We start from the raw sequence: 22,662 nt of genomic DNA on the forward strand, positions 1-22,662 counted from the left end.
GCTCCAGGCTCTGAGCTGGCAGTCAGCACAGAGCCCAACGCGGGGCTCGAACCCACGAACCGCGAGATCATGACCTAAGCGAAAGTCGGACGCTTAACCGACTAAGCCACCCAGGCGCCCCTGTATTGTATTACATCTTACAGATTTGGAAGTGTTTTCTCCTTCATAATTTCCTATACTCCTTATAACAAGTCAGTTTGGTAAGCACTTCCTAATTCACTTAGTATAAGTATTGTTTCTACTCTTGCCCATGGCTCCCCTACTTCTGCATATTTTCCATTGGGAATTTTTTTATTGAGAGATTTTTAAAAAATAGCTTTTGATAGCTTGCAGCCCCAGGATAGGGAAAGAATTTGGATTTCCAACCCTAGTTTCACAAATCCATTTTATGCCAAAAATGAGTGGCAGGGAGCCACTCTATAACTTACAAGGAAATTTACAGAAAGCTTCCAGTTTGAATCTTTGGCCACAATTAAATAACACCTCATGCTGATTTGGCTAGTTTCCATCCAGGGCCTCACACTGCCCTGCCTGTGCTTACATCTGCTTGTAATGTCTGGCTGCATAGCAGGTGCTAATATTGGTCCATAAAACAACTACTAGATTTGAGATTGATTGAAATATGAAATCATTTTCTGCTGAAATGTGAAAAAAAGCTGAAAAAAAGAGGGGAAAAAGGAAAGAGGGAAAGGAAAAAAAGATAAAAGAACATAAGACAGGAAAAAATAAAAGAAAAGGAAGGAAGGAAAAAACAACAGGTAGAGAGAAAGATAAATGAGAAGAAAAGAAATCAATTGGAAAAGAACAAGAAGGCCTGGGTGGCTTAGTTGGTTAAGCCTCTGATTCTTGATTTTGTCTCAGGTTATGATCTCACTGTTGTGAGATCAAGCCCTGAATCTGGCTCTACACTGAAAGTGTGGAGCCTGCTTGGGATTCTCTCTCTCTCTCTCTCTCTCTCTCTCTCTGCTGGTGTTATCTCTCTCTTTCTCAAAATAAACATTTAAGAAAAAAAAAGAAAAGGAACAAGAATGAGAAAAAAGTTGGAAAGATAGAAAAGAAATAGAGAAGTAAAATATACAAAGATGGATGACTGGAAGGTAGAAGGAGAGAAAGGAAGGTTGAAAAAAGAAAGAGAAAAAGGGGTCCAATAATCAAACTCAGGTTAAATGATTTCAATTAATACTGTGCATATATGTATGTGTATATAAATGTATGTGTATAAATGCACATACATGTGTGTACTTGTGTGTGTATGTGTGTGTGGTTCTCACTGCCCTACATTTGTTAACTTAATGGCTCAATCCCAGTGCTTGTAGTCACTCTCCTCCCTTGCCCAGCTGCTATCCTGATCTGACTCCCTCTTTGAATAGATGACCTCTACCAGCTGGCCTTCTGTGCAGAATCATCATCCCCATCCTGCAAGGTGCCCCTGATGCCTCCTTTTATTTCATTATCATTATTTTTAATATGTATTTATTTTTGGGAGATAGAGATAGAGCACGAGTGGGAGAGGGGCAGAGAGAGGGAGACACAGAATCCAAAGCAGGTTCCAGGTTCTGAGCTATCAGCACAGAGCCCGACACAGGCTTGAACCCATGAGCAGTGAGATCATGACCTGAGCCAAAGTGGGATGCTTAACGGACTGAGTCCCCAAGGTGCCCCCCACTGACTGCCTTTTAGCTCCATGTGACCTCTGACATGGGATCTGTCACCTCTGGATGGCCTTTCTGTCCCATTAGATCCTGTCCTATGGCTTTTCATGAGAAGAAAGGAAGGAGCCCCAACTATTATTTATGCCAAAGTAGTGTTTTTAAAACATAAATGTGATCACATTCTTCTGCTTAAAACCTCCCCGTATCTTCTGAACACACATAAAATTAAATCCTACTCCTTCCTCTGGCCCACATGGCTTACTGATATGGTACCTGGTGCCTGTCTACCTCTTAGACTCCCGTTTACTCACTGAACTAACTCCTGCACTTCTTGATTGAAGACTCATCAAATGTTTCTGTGTTAATGCCATTGCCTTGGTTGCTTACACCTAGAATCTAGAAGACTAGGGACCACACTTATTTTTCTAATGTGATATGTCCAGGACCTATCAGGTTTCCTGGATCGTAGTAGGCGTTCAACAAATGTTTGCTGAAAAATGAAAGAATTTGCTCCACAGAGAGAATAGTTTTCTCATTTTTAGATGAGAATACTGAGGCCCAGAGAGATTCAAGAACACGCACAAGAACACACAGCTAGAAGTCAGCAGGTCTGAGACTAGAATCTAGGACCACCGTTAGTCTCGGTGTCATCCTGGCTTGCTCCTAGCATTAACTGGTGCCATCTCAGACCCATGTTGCATTTTTCTTTTAACTTTTGGAGAAGTAGTCCCTTTGGGAGGAATGTGTGTAATAAAGCCATTGCAACTGTTTGAAATGTTTCGGTAGGAGACTGTTTTGTGTCCACCTAGGGCAAATTCATCAGGATGCACTTTTGTGCCAGAGGCAAACTGTCATCTGCAGACATCGATATTTGTAAGTAGCAACTGCACTATTTGATTACTTTTCTTCTAAGTTTTGCAAGAACACCTAAGTATGAATCTTTATCCTTTTCTTATCCTGCAGATTTGTTTGAAAAATCCCGAGTGATTTTCCAGCAGCCTGGTGAGAGGAACTACCACATATTCTATCAAATTCTGTCTGGAAAAAAAGAACTTCATGGTGAGTGCATTATTCTGGAGCTGAGGGAAATTCTATAACAAGAGACAGAAGACAGATTATGGACCCAGGAAAATATTGTTTAATAGGTCTCTTAGTCTCTTTAGAACTCAGTTTATTCATCCTGTAAGGTAAATAATTATTAACCCAATTATAAAACCAATGTTCTCTACTTTTACATTGCTAGAGAATAAATGTTAGCATTTCCCCCCCAGTTTGGTAGTGTTTGAAAGTGGGTAGGGTGCGCAGCAGGTATAAATGAATGTGGTGTGTGTGTGTGTGTGTGTGTGTGAGAGAGAGAGAGAGAGAGGGAGAGAGAGAGAGTGTGAGAGTGAGCGAGAGAGAATATGTGTGTAAAAATATTAAATATTGTAAGGCCTTCAATGATTAGAAGATTAGAACCACATGAATGGTATAGACAGGAGGCCAGAAGTGGGAGTCACCACCACGGTGTGTAGCGGACAATGGGAGTTTTATAAAGAAGGGAGGCTTTGGGCTGAAATATGAAGGATGGGAGGAGGATTTAACCAGAGCAATGACTGGAGGCTATTTCCTATAGGAGGAATGGTGCGTACAGTGGCAAGAAAAGGCAGGGCAAGATCAGGCAGCAGAGGGACCCTGTTGACTGGAGGAAAGGATCTGAGAGAGGAATCATGGAGATTATGTTCTGATGGTTTCTGAACTCAGGGAGTTGGGAGGGCGTGTGTATGTGCACGCATATGCATTATAGGGGTGGGGTAATCGGAGGTCATGATTTGTTGAGGGCAGGGATGATGAAGCTCATGTGGTGAGCAAGAGGGATGGAAGGCAGCGATCCTAGAGGGAAGTGGCTATACCAGCCCTGCTGTGAGATGCCAAGGCATTGTTGAAGGCAGTGTCTGTGGGAATGGGAGAAAAGGAAATGGATTCGTAGAATAGACAGGTCTTAGCAGTGACTATAGGAATGAGGCAGGATGATGAGTCAAAAATCCTCCCAAGTTTCATAATTTGATGAGGATAAAGGTAGTGCCATGAACAGAAATGAAGTAACTTGTATGGTAACAGCATGAACTTCATGTATTCATTCAACAAATATTTATTGTAGGACTGCTGTGTGTGCACTAGGCACTGTTGCTTAAGCATGGAGGTTGGAGAATAAATAAGACAGGTTCCTGCCCTTGTGAGTTTATATTCTAGTGTGGAAGACAAGTAATAAATAAGCAAACAAAGAAATATATAATTTTAGAGAATGGTAGGTCTACAAAAAAAGTAGTGTGAGGGGAGAGTGGATTTGGACTTGGTGGGGGTAGGTGGCTATATTTTCGATAGAATGGTCAGGCAAGATCTCTCTGAGAAGGCAATGTTTTCACAGACCATAAATATGAATAAGCCAGCAAGTAGGTAAGGTGTCCAGGAATGAAGTTCCAGGAAGAAGGAACAGTGAATGCAAAGACCCTGAGGCAAGAATGCCTTTTGTTTATTCTTGAAGTAGCAAAACAGCCATTGCAAGTGGTGGAGAGGAGAAGGTAATGCAGGGCGATGGGCAGGGCCAGATCAAGCAGCATCTTGCAGGCTTCGGCAGAGTTTATACTGAATTTTAGGTGCTATGGGAAGTCATTGGAAGGGGAGAATGACAAGCTGATTGGATTGCAAAGGTCTTGCATGTGAGGTAAACCACTGAGGATAATGATGCTCCCAAAGGAGCAGATGTGGGATGAGATCGAAGATCCAGATGAGTGAATTAATGGAGAACAATCCCCCCAGTCTGTTATTCTAGGTTAAGTATACTGATCGTATACTTGGCTGTGTTTTGACCACATGGCCTTCGACTTCAAAGAGCTCTTACTGAATGGGGAAAGCTCTGCAAACTGGAAAATTTCATTTGGTGGTATGAAAGCAGCAGTATTCTTCTCAATTTCCCTCTACCTAACCTGAAACAGATTAAAAAAAAAAAAAAAGAATCTCCCTTTGATTAGCCCTGCCAAATCTAACATTCTTGGCCCAAATTCTATGCTGTGCAGGGTACCTGATACAGAGGATCCAATGTGGGTACCAGCAGTGACTGATGGATTTGGAGGACCATCTCTGTTTACTAATAGAACCATCTGAGGGCTCTGGGCTGCTACGGAAAATGCATGCCTATCTTGAATTCATTGATCCTGTGGAATCTTTGGGGGCTGCAGAGATTGATTACTGTACAAAGACTGACATCTGGTGGTCCAAATTGGGCACTGTCGGTCCACTTGTTCTCAACACCACTGGTCATTCTTCGGGACATTATAAAATTTGAACTCTTCTTATTTGTGTCCGAGGAGATCTTCAGGTAGTCCTGAGGATTGATACAGGAGAACACATCTTCACAACATAAGGATAATGTCCAAATTTCCTAAAATAAAAGCATTTCCTACAAAAGAACTGGGTATGGAAAATCAGTCAAGAGGCTGGCCACCCACTGAAGAAGCCTAGGAAATGGGGTGATGTGTTATCCCAGAATCATCCCCCAGTGAGTCTCTATTTGGTCTGGAACATCCCTTTCTTCCCTTTCAGTTTAGACTGACTCTTGTTCAAGCCATGGCTAAAAACTCACTTTCTCAGTCCCCTTATATGGCCCCTTGAAATTCTTTAAATCTTAATACCAACGGTATAGATTAGTCCTGTGTATACCCTTCCTATTTTTCTTCTCTTCTTCACTATTTTTTCTATTTATTTATCGTATCCATTCTTGCTATTCAACTAGTGTAGAAACTCTAAGGTGAGAGGTCAAAAACATGACCTTGTCTCTTGGAATCCTTGATATTTTGCCTACTGCCTTAAGTGCTTACTTTAGTCTGTGGCAGTAATGCATAGCAGTGGTTGCCAAGAGGTGTACCTGATCTGTCTACCAGTGGCCTGAATGCCACCTAGTGGACCACCTAGTCTGGAGCACATTAAGTTGTACTCCTTTTACCCATTAGGTCTCTCTTGGACTAGTCTCATATCTTTACTCCTTTTTTCTCCCCTCTGGTTGTTAGGAGGAACAAGATGTGCATGTGTGGTGGTGCAGATTGTACCCTGTCTGACTCTAGAGAATGCTATTTAAGCTGTAGACTATGTGAGTGATTCTCTCTGGAGCTGGGCAGCGTATAGCCTCTTCAGATGTACATGGCAGTGTGAGAAATAGGTAATGATGGACTATGTGGCATAGAGAGACAAGCTACAGAACTTTTCAAGTTTGAGAGTTTGTTTGGTTGGTTTTTGTCCGATGGTTAGCTTGGCTCCTTTTAATAGTGAACTCAGCTAAAACTTGGAGAAATTCAGCCATGCAGAAAGTAAACTTTAATGTCAAGATAACATGTAAAATAGCCTTGAATGATAAAATACTCACCATTAAAGGGCTCTTTGCATCTCCTACTGAAGAGAGAGATCTAGAAATAAACCTGTATTGAGGTTGACACCCACACCTTTTGCAGTTGTGAAGCAATTGACTTTTTGCATTCTCTCATGCCCCTCGTCTGTGCTCTCCCCAGCCCTCCTGAAAAACTCCCCCATCTTCCATATGCCGACAGCCTGGTCATCAATCTTGTGTGTGGGCCTTTACTGGCCTAGATAGTCTTCTGGGCCCCAACAGTGCCTCACAAAAATGTATTCACTGTTTGCTTTTATCTCATTCTCTCAGGGCCATATCTCTTGGTAGAAATAAAATTAATTAAATAAAGCAATCTCTGTTAACATGATACTCCAAGGTAACTTCAAGCCTCACCCCAATTAAAATTCATTGCTCTTTGAAAACAAGTTTCGATAAGGCCCAGTGGGGAAGATGTTTTGAGCTAAAGGCCTCTCAGAGTTCCTCAAACAGTCATGCATTTAGTTTGTACATTTTTTAGAGCCACCACTTCATTTGGACTCTATCTGCTAAAGTGGATGGTTAAACCAATGTATCAGCCATATTTCTGGTTAGTGAGATAAAGGAAAAGCCCATTAAGTGTCCTTTATAACTTCCAGAAATGTATCTGGAAGCAACACCCTCCTTCTGTCAATGGCAGAGGAGGAAAGGAATTCCCATGATAGTTACAAACACAGGCTTGAGTAGCTGGGTGGCTCAGCTGGCTAAGCATCTGACTCTTGATTTCAGTGCAGGTCATAATCCCAGGATCTCCTGTGGGATTGAGTGCCTATAGCAGGCTCTGTGCTGAGCATGGAATGCACTTAGGATTCTTTTTCTCTCTGCCCCTTCCCCAGATCTCTCTTGCTCTCAAATAAAATTAAAAAAAAAATACTAGAGACTATATTTTAAATTCAGTTTACCATTAATTTTGTCCTGGGCAAGTCATGGGGCTTTCCAGGTTTCTATTTTTCTATATTCAATGTAGAGAAAATAATGTCAAATATAGCACCTTTGGTCATCGTAACCAAAATGAAAATGATCAAAAATGACCTAATAAGTATGTGTGTAAAATGAAAAGTGTATGAATGGTTACAATTCAAAATAGTCTAAAAGGTAATTCATGGCAAAACAATTTTAGAAGGTAGATTTTTGTGGGTTTTGGTTTTGGTTTTTTTTTTTTGGTATGAACTGAAACATCCAACTGAAGCATCCCCTCACCCTAAAAGCACACGGTATTTCCTGCACTGGTTAGGTGGGTGATTACTGTAGCCTTCTAGAGGGAGACGACCATGCCATTTTTGAATCCTTACCTCCTCCCATAGCATACGCCTATTCTAGAGAAAAAAGATTAAGTAAATACTTTGATTGGAAAGACATGGAAATGATGTCTGTATTTGGCTGTAAAGGAGGTGAAAGGACAAGATTTCAAGGCCCTTTGGCGTCTGGCCTGGCCATGGCCTTGGCATTCAGCAGCATAAGGAACCACAGAAGAGGCATAGCTTCAGGGCAGACGTGGTAACTATCCTAGATTCAGTTTTCGTAGTGTTGGGTTTGAGCTACTTATGTCCATCTGCCCTGAAATGTCTAGTAGGAAGTTGGAGCTCTAGGTCTGGAGCTCAGAAAACTTAGATTTGAGTAATCAGTAAAGCCATGAATGAGCCTTGCAAGAAGAATATATAGAGATTTTTTGACCTTTAGAGTCATGACAATATTTGACACCACTGATTATTCATTCCTCCTTGAAAATCTCTCCTCTTGCCTTCTAGTACATCACCCTTCCTTGTTTCTCTCCTAAATCTGAGTATTTCTCTCTGGGTCTCTCTCTTTCATCTGCCTATGACTTTAGAGTGTCCTGGGGCTCAGTCCTGGCATCTATGTTGTGGTGACCTCCTGTAGACTGACTGTTTTTTTTCTTTCAAGATTTTATTTAAATTCAAGTTAGTTAACATACAGTATAGTATTGATTTCAGGAGGAGAAGCCAGTGTTTCATCATTTACATATGACACCCAGTGCTCATCCCAACAAGTGCCCTCCTTAATGCCTTTCATCCATTTAACCCATTCTCTCACCCCCTCCCCTTCAGCAACCCTCAGTTTGTTCTCTATAGTTAGGAGTCTCTCATCGTTTGCCTCCCTCTCTGTTTTTATTTTATTTTTTATTTCCCTTCCTCTATGTTCATCTGTTTTATTTCTTAAATTCCACAAATGAGTGAAATTTTATGGTATTTGTTCTTTTCTGATTGACTTCTTTCATTTAGCATAATACACTGTAGTTTCATCCATACCATTGCAAATGGCAGGATTTCATTCTTTTTGATGGCTAGATAATATTCCATTGTGTGTGTGCATGTGTGTGTATCATCAGATGATGGACATTCAGACTCTTTCTATAATTTGGCTATTGTTGATGGTGTTACTATAAACATTGGGGTGCATGTGCCCCTTCGAATCAGTATTTTTGTATCCTTTGGATAAATACCTACTAGTATAATTGCTGGATCACAGGGTAGCTCTGTCTTTAAGTTTTTGAGGAACCTCCATTCTGTTTTCCAGAGTGGCTGCACAATAGACTGACAGTTTTAAAGATCGTTTCCATTGGGTGATTTCCACAGTTTGGAGGTCAGACTTATCTCCAGTATTTTAGACTCCTAGCTAACTGACTCTTATTTCTCTACTTGGTTTGGAGAAGGACCACATTATATGAAGGACATACGATGAAATTTACTTGTTACTGATTTTTTGTATTGTACCACTATTTTTTTGAGGATTTTTCAGTCTAAAATGACAGGATTATAGGTGGTTGTGGTTTATGCTGTATATATAGTAAAAACTATGGGTTTTACATGTTTGAGGGAAATCCCTACAGAAAAAAGAGAGATGTAGAAGAACCCATAACAAGGTTAATGTGCATGCCTCAGGGCTTTTGAGATTTCAGCGTGTACACTTCTGCTTAGCTTACACAAATACAAAACAGTTTAAAAGAAAAAATATTTTCTGGAAATTTGTAAGATGAAATCGTATGGTATGTACTCTTTCATTGTTGGGTTCTTTCATTCAGCATAATTATTTTGGGATTCTTCCGTGCTGGAAGCATGTATTCATAGTTCAAGCACAGACATCTCAAATTTAATGTGCCTGAGGCCTTTCCTGAACTCCACCCTCCCACCCGTGTGGCCACCACAGTCTTTCCCAGGGTTATTAAAGCCGGCTCCACCCTCCCACTTGGCGCACCACAAACCCTTGGAACTACTTTTGATCCTCTGTTTCTCCCCCTTTATTCTCACTTGTTCCATCTACTGTCAAAAGCCATCTCTGTGGGTACTGCCCTGATCAAATACCGTCACCTCTCTCTTGGATTAGTTAACCATCTCCTGTTTCACATGGAGCATAAATGCCCAAATCGTCCCTTTGGCCTGTGAGGAGAGATCATCTGTCCTCTTGATGCCTCTCTGACCTCAAACGTACTATTTCCCACTTCCTTCCCCCTTCCTTCATTTCCCCGTCCCTGACCCACCTTAACCACTCAAAATGCCAGGCAAACTCCCACCTCCGGGCCTTTGCATTTGCCCTTCTCTATCTGGAACATTCTCCCCCATTTATCTCCATGGTTCTCTCCCTCAACTCTTGCAGGTCTTTACTGAAATGTCACCTTATGGAGGGCTTCCCTGATCACTTTCTTGAAAACTGTAACTCTGTATCACCAATACATTTTTTTTTTAAGATTTTATTTTTAAGTAATCTCTATACCCAGCATGGGGCTTAAACTCACAAGCCAGAAAGGAAAAGTTACATGCTCCACCTGAGCCTGCCAGGTGCTCCCATATTGTCAATACTTTCATTCCCTTTCCCTGCTATTTTTCTCCATGGCACTTATTATCATCTTGCATTCCATATGTTTTCATGCATTTTACTTATTTTGAAAATTTCTGTCTTCTCCTGTTAAAATATAAGCTTCACGAGGGCAGGATTTTTTTTTAATTTTTTAGGCTTATTTATTTATGAGAGATAGAGACAGCATGAGTGGCGGGTGCAGAGAGAACCCAAAAGAAGGCTCCACGCTATGAGCTATCAGCACAGAGCCCAACACAGGGCTCGAACCCACGAACCATGAGATCATGACCTGAGCTGAAGTTGGATGCTTATCCAACTGAGCCACCCAGGCACCCCAGGACTTTTTTCTTTTCCTCACTGATGTGTCTCTAAAACTTACAATGCCTGGCACGTTGTTTGAGCTCAGCAAATATTTGTTGACATAAATTGAGGCATGAGAAAGATTATAAAGAGATTCTTGGGAAATATTAACATTTAAGGGACATTTGAATCATTGTTCAAGTAAGGGTTTAAGGATTATATTTCTATTAAATATATAGTAAATACTATAAATATTGTACTTGCCTTCAACTTGATTTCTTTTATAAAATAGCTTCTTTGAAGTATTATTAACATAAACCTAAGTGCTGACATATGTATATATGCGTGAGACCATCAGTGCAATCCAGGTAATCTATGTATTCATTCAAAAGCTTTCTCATGATCTTTTATAATTCCCACCCACCCCCCCATGCTTTCTCATTCCTCTGAGTCTCCCCCTTCCCACCCAGTCCCTTGGCAACTACTAATATGCTTTCTGTCACTATAGATTAGATTGCATTGTCTCGAATTTTATAATTTGGAATCACACAGTATATACTCTTTTGTTGTCTGGCTCCTTTCACTCAGCATAATTATTTGAAGATTCTTCCATGCCATAGCATATGTTCATAGTTCATTCTTTTGTTTGCTGAGTAATAATGTGTTGTATCGATATCCAACTGTTTGTTAACTCTTGATGGACAGTTGGGTTGTTTCCAAATAGAGCTGTCATGAACATTCGCAAAGTGCAATTTGTTTCTGAGATTTGGGGTTCAGGATAGCAGCTTCATGTTGCTGAGTGACAAACACAAAAACCAGATCAGCTCAAAGAAACTTCATTGGAAGCAAATGTTAGGCATTAAGCAGTTAATGTGATTTGGCCAAGTCCGTCGCTGATGTTCTGCTGACAGCCTGCCTTGGTTTCCACCTGCATTATGTTTCTTGACTAAGTGAATCATGTCAGGAGTCATTGGCATATCAGAGGTGCAGTGCTGAACACAGAGGCTGATTTATGGATCCCTTGAAAGACAGACTCAGGCTTCTAATAAGGAGGACATGATATGACAGGATTACATTGCTAATGTTCCCTGGGTGCTTAATGCCAGGGTCTGCCTGCTTTCTAGCGTTTGAAATTCAGGCCTGTTACACTTAGAATTGTACAAAACATTTTTTGTCCTCCGCCCTCAACCATGTGTCTAGGCCAAATTCCAGTTTTCAAAGTTTTGCCAACTCACATTATCTGTTTTTCTCTTCACACCAATTCAAGCTGCTGCAATTGAATCTGCTTTAGGATTTGGTCTGCCTGGTCTTCTCCTGGGAGGCATTAACACATGACTGACAAGTTAATAGAGGGCAAAATTTGATTGCAGAGGTTTGGCTGTAGAATATGGATTTTATTTTGGCTTGTTTACAAGAGTGCTATCAGCTGTAAGCATAAACTGTGAATATTGGTCAATTATCTTCTAAAGCCTTGTGTATTTCTCTAACTGTTTAACTGATGGTTTTCCCACTGCAGACATGCTCCTGGTGTCTGAAAACCCCTCTGACTTTCTCTTTTGCTCTCACGGAGTAGTTGCTGTGGGCACCAGGGATGATGCTGAAGAATTGCTGACCACAGATGTAAGGCTTGTTAGTTATCAAAGCAAAGTCTGGTAATGACAATGAGAAATGAAAGCATTTCAGACCTTTCTTCTGAGGTGACTTTTCCTTTTTCTGGGGGTGGAGGGTGAAAGGAGCCCCTTCTGGGCTGTGTCTGTTCAAAATCAACTTATTGTAAAAGTGCACACTGTCAGTATCGTAACTTTGGAACATATGGAAACTCGGGTAGATGTTTAAACTCCGTGGCAACCACTGTTTTTATTTGGTATATATCTTGGTAGTCTTTGTTCTTTTTTTTTTTTTTTTCCATTTGGGGTTACTACTATGTAGTTGGCTACTATGTGGTGGGTGAGATTTTTTAAAAATAAAAGATCATAATCATACTGCATGTACTACTCAGTATAGAGAGTTTGCATTTGTGATTAATTTTATAAGCATTTTCAGTGTTATTACAAACTCTTCATAAACACTTAAATGAATACTTACTATTTTATCAGACATTTGTCCTGTACTGTTTTTAGCCATTCTCCTATTGTTAGACTCAAAGGGTTTTTTTTGTTTTGTTTTGTTTTTCTACTGTGGTAAATATCTTTGTAGGTAAATGCTTTTTCTGTATATTAGATTCACCTTATAGCTAGATTCCCAAAAGTGAAATTACTAGGTAAGGATTATGAATTTTTTATAGTCTCTTGATACATATTCTAAATTAACCACTAGAAAGATTGTACTGATTTCTACCCTGTTGGAGTGTGTGAGGACACACATCTTACCACATGCAGTGGCTTCTGAAGATGTCTTCAGTGACATGTTTTTTTTTCTTTTCTGAAACACTTCCTTTTGCCAGTCTTTGGATAAGGTTGGAGGGGGTGTAGAATGTATAGAAGCCCCCAAAATAAGCAGCCCATCAGATACAGTGTTCCTTTCTGCCATCACCGTAGAAGACAAAACCATTTACCTTATATAGCCAGTTAATGATCAATGGCTAGAAGGGAGGAGCAGGAAGAAGAGAGGAGCAGGGCTTCCAAGGAAAGTTCTAAAACTCCTGGACATTAAACAAGCCTTCCTAATTCTCTTTTAAAAGGGTAAGCAGACTGTGGGTGACCAAGTGCCAACAGGCCCGATTTGCATTGCTTTGAACAGAGCTGTCACACCTCAGGCAGTGTCGATCTGTTTCATTCCCTCTGACAGCCCACAGAGTGTAGGGAGGTGTGACACACAGCAGAGGTGAGGTGCTTACTGCAGCCACCAGGCAAATGAAGATATAGCCATCTGTTTCTCTTTTTACAGCGGGCCATGGACATCTTGGGCTTCCTTCCTGATGAGAAGTATGAATCTTATAAACTCATTGGAGCCATCCTGCACTTGGGAAACATGAAATTCAAACAGAAACCCAGAGAAGAGCAAGTGGAAGCAGATGGCACAGAAAGTAAGAATTGCTTTCAGGCCATGGCATATATTCTGTTCAGAGCCCTGACCCCAGCTCTGCTCCCTTTTCCTTGCAGTTACCTCGCCCCTTGGTTTTTGAAAACATTGAAACTGATCAGCAATCTCCGTCGATTGTGTCTTCTCAAAATTGTTCTCTCTACCGCCATTCTGATGTATAATTCCAGTATCTCAGAATGAGAAGCATTCCTTAATTATTGACAATGCTAGTGAATTTGCTAAACTTGGGTACTATAAGACTAACCAGGAAAAAGCCCTTCCGTCAGCACATAGCCTGCTGAGAAAAACGGAGAAAGGAACAAATTACTGGAAGATGTATTAAGTCACATAATGGAGGTGTGAACAAAGGTCTTCAGAATTCCCAAAGTAGAGTTTCCATTGTGTTGAGAGCACAATGGCTGCATTTCCCTTTGTTTTTTATTCACATTAAAAAATCTATAGTCTTGGGGCACCTGGGTGGCTCAGTCAGATGAGTGTCTGACTTTGGCTCAGGTCAGGATCTTGCAGCTTGTGGGTTCAAGCCCTGCATCAGGCTCTATGCTGACAGTGCAGAGCCTGGAGTCTGCTTAAGATTCGGATTCTCTCTCTCTCTGTGCCCCTCCCCTGGTCGTGTTCTGTCTTTGTCTCTGTCTCAAAAATAAACATTAAAAAAACCTCTATAGTCTTGCCTGCTTACCAAAAAAATTTGAGGCATTCTCCTTATGAAAAGTAGGAAGCAGGGCACCTGGGTGGCTCAGTCAGTTAAGTGTTCAACTCTTGATTTCAGCTCTGGTCATGATCTCACAGTGAGATAGAGCACTGCGTGAGGCTCTGAGCTGACTGCACAGAGCCTACTTGGGATTTTCTCTCTTCCTTTCTCTCTCTGCCCTTCCCCCACTCATTCACATACTTTTTCTCTCTCTCTCAAAATAAATGAATGAACTTTAAAAATAATAGGGAAGGAAGTATAGTTATTATAATTATTTCATTTAATATTAAAATTCCTGGCTGCTAAAACAAAAAAGAGAAAACCCATTCATTCAAATCTTTCAACAAATAATTCCTTTTTTAAAAAATTTTTTTAATGTTTTTATTTATTTCTGAGAGAGAGAGACAGCGTGAACTGGGGAGAGTCAGAGAGAGGGAGACACAGAATCCAAAACAGCCTCTAAGCTCTGAGCTAGCTGTCAGCACAGAGCCCGACGTGGGGCTTGAACCCACGAACCATGAGATCATGACCTGAGCCGAAGTTGGATACTTAACCGACTGAACCACCCAGGTGCCCCTCAACAAATAATTTCTTAAAATTTTATATTTTCAATTGTGCTAAAATATCCATAACATAAAATTTACCATTTTAACCATTTGTAAGTGTATGGTTCACATTAAATGCGTTCACATTGTTGCACAATCATCACCACTGTTCATCTCCAGAACTTTTTTGTCATCTGAAACTAAAATTCTACACCTATTAATAACCCCCTATTACCCCGTTTTCCTAACCCCTATGAACCACTGATCTACTTTCTCTCTCTATGAATTTGCCTACTCTAGGTATCTAGGTAAGTAGAATCATACAATATTTGTCTTTCTAGGTCTATCTTATTTTACTTAGTATAGTGTCTTCAAGATTCATGTTATAGTATATGTCAAAGTTTCATTCCTTTTTAAGGCTAAATAATATTCCACTCTATGTGTGTTTCACATTTTGATGATCCATTTATCCATTTATGGACACTTGAGTTGCTTCTACCTTTCACTACTATGATTAATGCTACTGTGGACATTGGTGTTTAAATCTCCATTCAGGTCCCTGATTTCAAATCTTAACAATATATATATATATAATAGCTATTCTAATGGGTATCGGTAGAATCTTATTGTGGTTTTGGTTTACATTTCCTGATGATTAGGGATGGTATTTTTTCATGTGCCTATTACCCATTTGTATATCTTCTCTGGAGAAATATTAATTCAAGTTCTTTGCCCATTGTTTTTTAATTGTTAATGGTGAATAATTTTTGAGGCCAGTCTGTGCCAGGGTCTAGTTCGGTGCTGAGGATATACCTGTGCACATGAGACCATCCCGGTCCTGACTACCTAGTGTGGGAGATAGACTATCTACATAAATAGACAAACATGCATGAAGTTGAAATACATAAAGCAGAGTGGAAGAATAATGCATAATAGGGGTTAGAGGGTTCTTGTAGATAGTCAGAAAATCCTCTCAGGAAAGAGAACACTTGAGAGCACAGATGAGAATGAAGTGAAGGAATGAGACCTGAGGCTTGTGTAAACATCATGAAATAACATATTAAAATGTGCTTTTGCGACATCTTATTTTGTTGCTTTATTTTGTTGTTGCGGTTTTGTTTTTGCTTTTTACATGCTTGGAAACAGTTTTTTGTTTTTTGTTTTTTGGTTTTTTTTTGAAGAATTGTTCTCATTATGAGAGCTGGGCATACTTATTTATCATAAAATACATATAAGAAAATGATGGACATAATATCCTCCAATCTCCCCAGTGGTTCCTTCTCAGAGTTTTTGCTGGAGTGTCCTCAGCTTTCCCATTTCTAAATGCTATAGAGATGCTGGGCTTCATCCTTAAATCTTTTCTAATTTCTTAGGTAATCTCAAATTCAACATGTATAGAATTAAACTCTTCATCTCGTCCTGCCCCTGCTACCAGCTCTTCATTTCTTAGTTTTAATAAATGTCAACTAGATTCTCTCAGTCGCCCTAACACTTACCATCACCCTGAACTCCTTTGTCTCTGCCTTGCCATATCTACCTTTAAAGATGTATAAAACTCATAACCACTTACTCACCATGACCCTGTCTACTATTACCATCTACCCCGAGCCATCATTTCTTACCAGATTATTGAAATAGCTTCTTTATTGGTCTCCCTGTCTTCACTCTTGTCACAAGACTGATAGGTCTTCACGGAACAGCCAGTGGTAGCCCTTTCATAGTGTAAGTCCATTCATGCCTGCTCCTTGCTCTAGGCTCACTAATAGCTCCCATCTTACTTGAAATAAGCCCGAAGTTCTCTTCACAGCCCCATCGTCTGTGATCCCGCTAAATCTCTCTAACTCCATCTCCTACTGTGATATTGTGACTTTTTGATATTGTGATTTTTAATAAAAAATTATATTTGATCATTCTTCAAGTTTCTGGCACAGAGTCCTTAAAACCTTGGGAATTTTCTAAGTGATGAGAGCAATAAAAGTGCTTTTGTTATGTTGATGAGTTGACTTTCAGACTGTACCTAAGGATGGGAGCTGGTCACCATAGGAACTAACCAGGTAGTTAGAGAGATGGAGCTTTAAGTCCTACCTCAAATAGGGGAGAGGAGAGGGACGGGCTAAGGATTTAGTTCCATCACCAATGGCCCATGATTTAATCAGTCATGTTCCTGAAATGAAGCCTCCATAAAACCCCAAAAGGACAGGTTTAGAGAGCTTCCAGGTTGGTGAACACATGGGCATTTGAGGAGGACAGTATTTGCTTAGGGCATTGAAGCTTTGCACTCTTTTTCTATGCCTTCCCCTGTGCCATCTATTCCATCTGGCTATTCCTGAGTGATTTCTCTTTATAATGAACTATTGATATAGTAGGTAAAATATTTCCTTGAATTCTGTGAACTCCTAGCAAATTAATTGAACCCGAGGAGTGGGTCATTGCAACAATGGTTCTATAGCCTGAGTGTGTAGCCCCCAAAACAACCTGGACTTGCTATTGGCATCTGAAGTGGGGGAGGGGGAGAGTAGTCTTATAGAACTGAACCCTTAACCCTTGGAATCTGATGCTATCTTCAAGTAAAACTGAGTTGAATTGTAGGACACCCAGCTGGTGCCACAGAGTTGCTTGGTGTGGAATCACCACCCCCCACCACCAACCCATGTCCTTGAAATAGGGTACAAAACTTCACCTACCATTTCCTTTTCTGTCATTCCCTTCACTCAGTCCTACTGGTCTCTTAGCTCTTTTTAGAGCAGAGGAGCTCCTATTTCAGGACTTTTTCACTGACTTCTTCCATCTGGAGCTCTTTTTTCTTAGGTATATTCATGACTTACTCCCTCACTTTATTAAGGTGATTTCTTAAATGTTACCTTATCATTAAAGCCTTCCCTGACCACTTCTACTGCCTTCTGATCATTCTCTTTCCCCTTAACCTGAATATTATTCTTCATGTCGTTCACACAGCTATTTTTTTATTGACCAGCAGGGACTTAAGTTGGTGCATTCAGTGTTGTGTTTCTAGGTTTTAAAACTGTGCCTGGTATACAATTATTTAAAAAAATCATGTTTACTCAGGGACAGTCATTGTTAAGGCCACAAGACACATCTATCCTATGTTTTTATAGTTGAATATGCACAGGGAACTTTTTAAAATAAAATCTATATGTTCCTACTCTTCATGATGTTTCCTTCAGAGTTTTTCACTAAATTATATGTGAACATCTTTCATATTTTCTGCAATATCTTTTTAGATAGCTACAAAGTGTCCCATATATGGATAATTAGTTTAAGTATTTCTTATTGAATATGTAATTTATTTCCAGATTTTTTACCATCATGAACAAAATTTTGGTGAACACCGTTACAAATTCAAAGATATATATGATTTTTTTAGAATAGACTTCTAAGAGTAAATTTTTTTCTCAAGCTGCCCTATGTTTTACCATTTATATTCCTATCAGCAGCATTGATAGTCACTTTCTCACTGTGTTCACTAATGTTAACAGTTCTTTCTCTTACCAAATAGCCAGGTGTTGTTTTATATTTAAATATTAATAAAGTTAATTTTTGTATGTTCTTACCTATTTGCATCACTTCTTTTTTTGGATTTTTATTTCCATCCTTAACCCACTTTAAAATTGAGCATATTTTAGCGGGGAGGGGGAGGGGTTGTGGGTGGCTCAGTCACTTGGGCATCCAACTCTTGATTTCAGCTCAGGTTGTGATCTCCCAATTTGTGACATCGAGCCCCATGTCAGGCTCTGTGCTGACAGCATGGAGCCTGCGTGGGATATTCTCCCTCTCTCTCTCTCTCTCTCTCTCTCTCTTTCTCTCTCTGCCTCCCCTCAACTCATGCTCCATCTCTCAAAATAAATAAACACTAAAAAAATGGAACATTTTTGTTTGGAACAAATGACTTTCTCATTGATTTCTTAGGGCTCTTAATCTATTAAGCTTTGGTGATTTTTCCCCCCCAATTAACTATGGAGGGAAGATTGAAGGAGCTGGACAGATAGAGAAGAGGGTGGAAAGAGAGAAGGCACCCAAACAGAAGGAGGAATTCTTGCCTTTGCCTCTTTCTTGAGTGCCAACCCCACATTTCTAACTTTGTATGGCATAATCTCCTGGTATCCTAAAGTGTGTGGCTAAAGCTCATTGTATTCTCTTCTCCTCCCATGTGATGTCTTCCTAATGACTTCTCTATTTGTATTCATGATGCTGGTCTTCTCTCTACTTCTTAGGTCGGAACCTCTTAGTCATGTTTTTCAGTCTTTTTTCCCTTTCTTACTGTCAGTTTAGACCATCAGCACCTTGCACGTTGGCATCTTGCAGTGAATTCACTTTTTCTCCTCTACTCTCCCTGCTCTGGTCTGTCTTGCACACCTGCACAAAATTAATCATTGTGAAGCCTGACTCTATGCCATTGCTTTGCTAAAAGTCCCTTTAAGGTTTCTCCATTATTTAATGAATACCTTATAGTGAGTGGCATCGGATGTCTTCTGTGACCAGAAATCACCTGCTTTTCTGTTTATTGCTCATTCCCTGACTTTGTGGTCCAGTCTTTGACCACGCATGCTCTTTCCCACTGCAATGCCTGTTGGTCATGCTGTTCTGTCTGAGATATTCTTGTTCTCCTGTATTTGCCTATTATTATTTTTAAAAAAACTTTTTAATGTTTATTTATTTTTAAGAGAGAGACAGAGCACAAGCGGGTGAGGGGCAGAGAGAGGGAGATGCAGAATCCAAAGCAGGCTCCAGGCTCTGAGCTGTCGGCACAGAGCCCAATGCAGGGATCAAACTCACAGTGAGATCATGACTTGAGCCAAAGCCAGATGCTTAACCAGTTGAGCCACCCAGGTGCCCCTCCTGTGTTTGCCTTATAAACCCTTCTCATCTTCAAGGTTCAAATCAAATACTATTTCTTTTTTGAAATCTTCCTTGGTCAGACAATTCTAAGGGATTCCTTCTTCTTTCAAACTTTCATAATAATTGGTCTCTGATAAGTAGTTGTTTTACTGACTTGTTATTTTTTTCTGTTTTATTTACTTTCATGGATTATCAGCTCCTTGATGCGCCCAATTTTTTGTCTTGTTTATCTCTCTTGCTACAGCATCTAGCACTTAGGCCTTGCACATAGTAAGTGCTCAGTAAACTTTGTTCAATAAAAAGAGTGAAATGTGAACAGCTCAGACATCACATTATAACCCTACTTGAAAGGCTAACAATTAAATGCCATTCTTCTAACCCCTCTTTACATTAGTCAGGATTGACAAACTGGATTTTGTTCCTTTCTTTATATATGGGACTGAACTGGGATGAAATTGTAAATTTGGAAAAGATTGCCTTTTGTTTTTCTCTACCCCCTTACCTGTTTTCAGGTAATGCCAGACTTTATTCTACCTTCTTGACTTCAAAATGTACATACTAAACCTGGCTACTATTCTTCAGAGAATAGTTCTCAAACTTGGTGGCACATTGGACTCAGGGGGGAGCTTTGAAATTTCTGAAGCTCAGGCCTCACCCAGGCATTAGATTAGAAAACTAATCATGGGGGGCGCCTGGGTGGCTTAGTCGGTTAAGCGACCGACTTTCGCTTAGGTCATGATCTCGCGGTTCGTGGGTTCGAGCCCCGCGTCGGGCTCTGTGCTGACTGCCAGCTCAGAGCCTGGAGCCTGTTTCAGAGTCTGCGTCTCCCTCTCTCTCTGGCCCTCCCCTGCTCACGCTGTCTCTCTCTCTCTCTCTCCTAGAAATAAATAAAAATATTAAAAAAAAAAAAGAAAAGAAAACTAATCATGGGGATAAGTACAGGCATCATTGTCTGTTTTTACAACTTACCAGGTGACCCCAATGTGCAGCCAAGTTTGATGACCACTATAATGTGGATTGTGTTTTCAAATCTGCATGTATGTCAGAATCACCTGGGGAACATGATAAAAACAGGTCCAGACCCAACCGCCTTTAGCAAGCCCCGTCCTTTGTAGCTTTATGAGCTCTCCAGGGTATTTTGATACACGCCAATGTGTGAGAACACCGCTTTAGCTAAACATTGCCTCTCCCAGGTAAGATCAGACAGTCTAATTAAAAATCCATGGGTTTTTTCACAAGATGGTGGGAATTTCATAAAGCCGCTTTTCAGAACACATCAGGTTACATGATGAAAATGTTTCCAGACCTTGCTTTGTTCGTAATATCATTTCCTGACTGTCTGATGGGTATTTATTCATAGATTTAAACTATTTTCATCTTGGTTGTGAAAATTTTAGTGCAAATGAAGTAATTTATTTTTTAGAACAAGATGACAAGTACTGGTTTCTGTCTAAACAAAACAAAACACAAGGAAAACCTGGAGAATGTGTAATATACACCTGTCAGATAAAGGCAAGGTATACTACTTCTCGGTCTGCAGATACTTGACTGTCTCTGGGGTGGGTGGCAAATAATTCTGTAACGTTGGATGCTATTTCTGTCAGAACTTAAGGTGGGATATTGTACAGAGAACTTGGGTTTCCTTTGTTCATGGATAAAAATAGACTCAAAGGACTGTCCTTAACACTGGAAAAAGGAGATATGAGTTTGAGACTATTATTACCCGTATTGTCCGTCTGAATGCTTCCAAAGCTCAGAAAACGGAACTATCTTTTTTTGAAACAGATATTGTGCAATTGTTCATTTTTTTACATTGTCAGTTAGTATTCACCTCCACACAGGTTCATCAAGCACTTTACATTTCTTTTTCTTTTAAATATTTTCATTCTAGGTCATGTGCTCTTTAAAGTCTCCTCCAGTGTGAAAAGGCTAGGATTCTGATCCATTGGATTCTCAACTTGAAATAATCATGCTTTTGTCTCCAAACATGGCACTCTTAGCAGGGATATCTCAGCATAGGATGAGCACGTCTACTCTACTTTTGATTTTTCCGTTTATTTCCCCAAATAGGCTTTGCGTTTTGAAAGGTTTCATAGCAACTGAGTACCTGGGCCATTATCTCTAACATAGAGTAGGTGTGTAGCCTGCAGAAATGTATGTATAATATATATTGATCTTAGTTAACAAGAAAATAAACATTTCAAGCTTTTAAATCCTTTGTAAAATTTCAAAAGCCCACAAAAGGAAATGGGTATAGTTAATACAAGTGGCATACAGGTCTCTAATTGTTTTTTCGCTTTTACTTTACTCCCTATTTGGGGTTATTGCTCAGGAAATTTTTTACTTTATAGTGAAGTAATGAGAGACTGCACTTTCTTCTACTGTGAGACGTTATTTTATAAAGCTACCTCATCAGATATACTAGCATATCTCAGAATTCATATAAAAAGGTAGGGTATAGCAGAGGTGTTAGATAAACAAAATATTCCTTTTGCTTGATAACTGAAGAAATCTACAACTGGAATGTGCTTATAACTTTTTGCCTGTGGAGTTCTTTTCTATTGTCATTTTTAAACACATGATGTGATACATGTTTATTTACTCTTTCTGATAACATTCATTCTTCCCCACTTTCCTTAGAAAATGGAAGCGCTGATTTAGAATAATGCAGCTGTGTGGATTGTAAGTGTTCTTGTTGGGCAGCAGAGGGCACTATGGAGCAAATAGACACTTCACAGGGAGAGACCGGTTTTTGATCAATTCAAGCGTCCTGGCTTATGTTGATTATTGACGGTTGTCTTGAATTATCAAATTACATGGCCCAAGTCCCTGTCCTTGTAGGATAAGTACTTTATCCTACAAGTACATACGTAGAAGGGGGAAAATAGGCAAATAATAAAGACAAGATTTTTTCCATGTATGTCAAGTATTTTATTTTAGAAGATGGCCAGATAGATTTCTTTTTACAACTGAGGTGTAATTCACATACCATAAAATTCACTCTTTTGAAGTATACAGCTCAGTGAGTTTTAGCATATCCACAAGATTGTGTAACCATTACCACTATCTAATTCCAGAACATTCAATTACTTCAAAGAGTCCCATTCTATACCTGCAACTAATATTACACTGTATGTTAACTAACAGGAATTTAAATTAAAATGTGAGAAAAAAAAAAAAACAGGAAAAGAATCCTGTACCCATTGGTACTTCCTCCCAATTCCCTTCTCCCCCTAGCAACCACAGGGGCTACTTTCTATTCTTTGGATTTGCCTGTTCTGGACAGTTCCTATGATTGGAATCACACAATGTGTGGTCTTTTGTTTCTGGCTTCTTTCACTTAACATA

The 22,662-nt window shown here is 39.8% G+C and overlaps 1 protein-coding gene across 1 annotated transcript in view; it reads left to right on the forward strand.

The window, feature by feature from the left end:
- Positions 1-22,662, forward strand: part of MYH15 (myosin heavy chain 15) — a 150,882-nt gene that overhangs the window by 13,609 nt on the left and 114,611 nt on the right. The window contains exons 8-11 of the mRNA XM_039244987.1: positions 2,462-2,525; positions 2,616-2,711; positions 11,699-11,802; positions 13,069-13,207. Coding sequence (XP_039100918.1) covers positions 2,462-2,525; positions 2,616-2,711; positions 11,699-11,802; positions 13,069-13,207 — 403 coding nt within the window. The remainder of the gene's footprint in view (positions 1-2,461; positions 2,526-2,615; positions 2,712-11,698; positions 11,803-13,068; positions 13,208-22,662) is intronic.

This window comes from Hyaena hyaena, unplaced genomic scaffold, assembly GCF_003009895.1.
Source record: "Hyaena hyaena isolate Hyena2069 unplaced genomic scaffold, ASM300989v1 scaffold_251, whole genome shotgun sequence".
NCBI classification, from domain to species: Eukaryota; Metazoa; Chordata; class Mammalia; order Carnivora; family Hyaenidae; genus Hyaena; species Hyaena hyaena.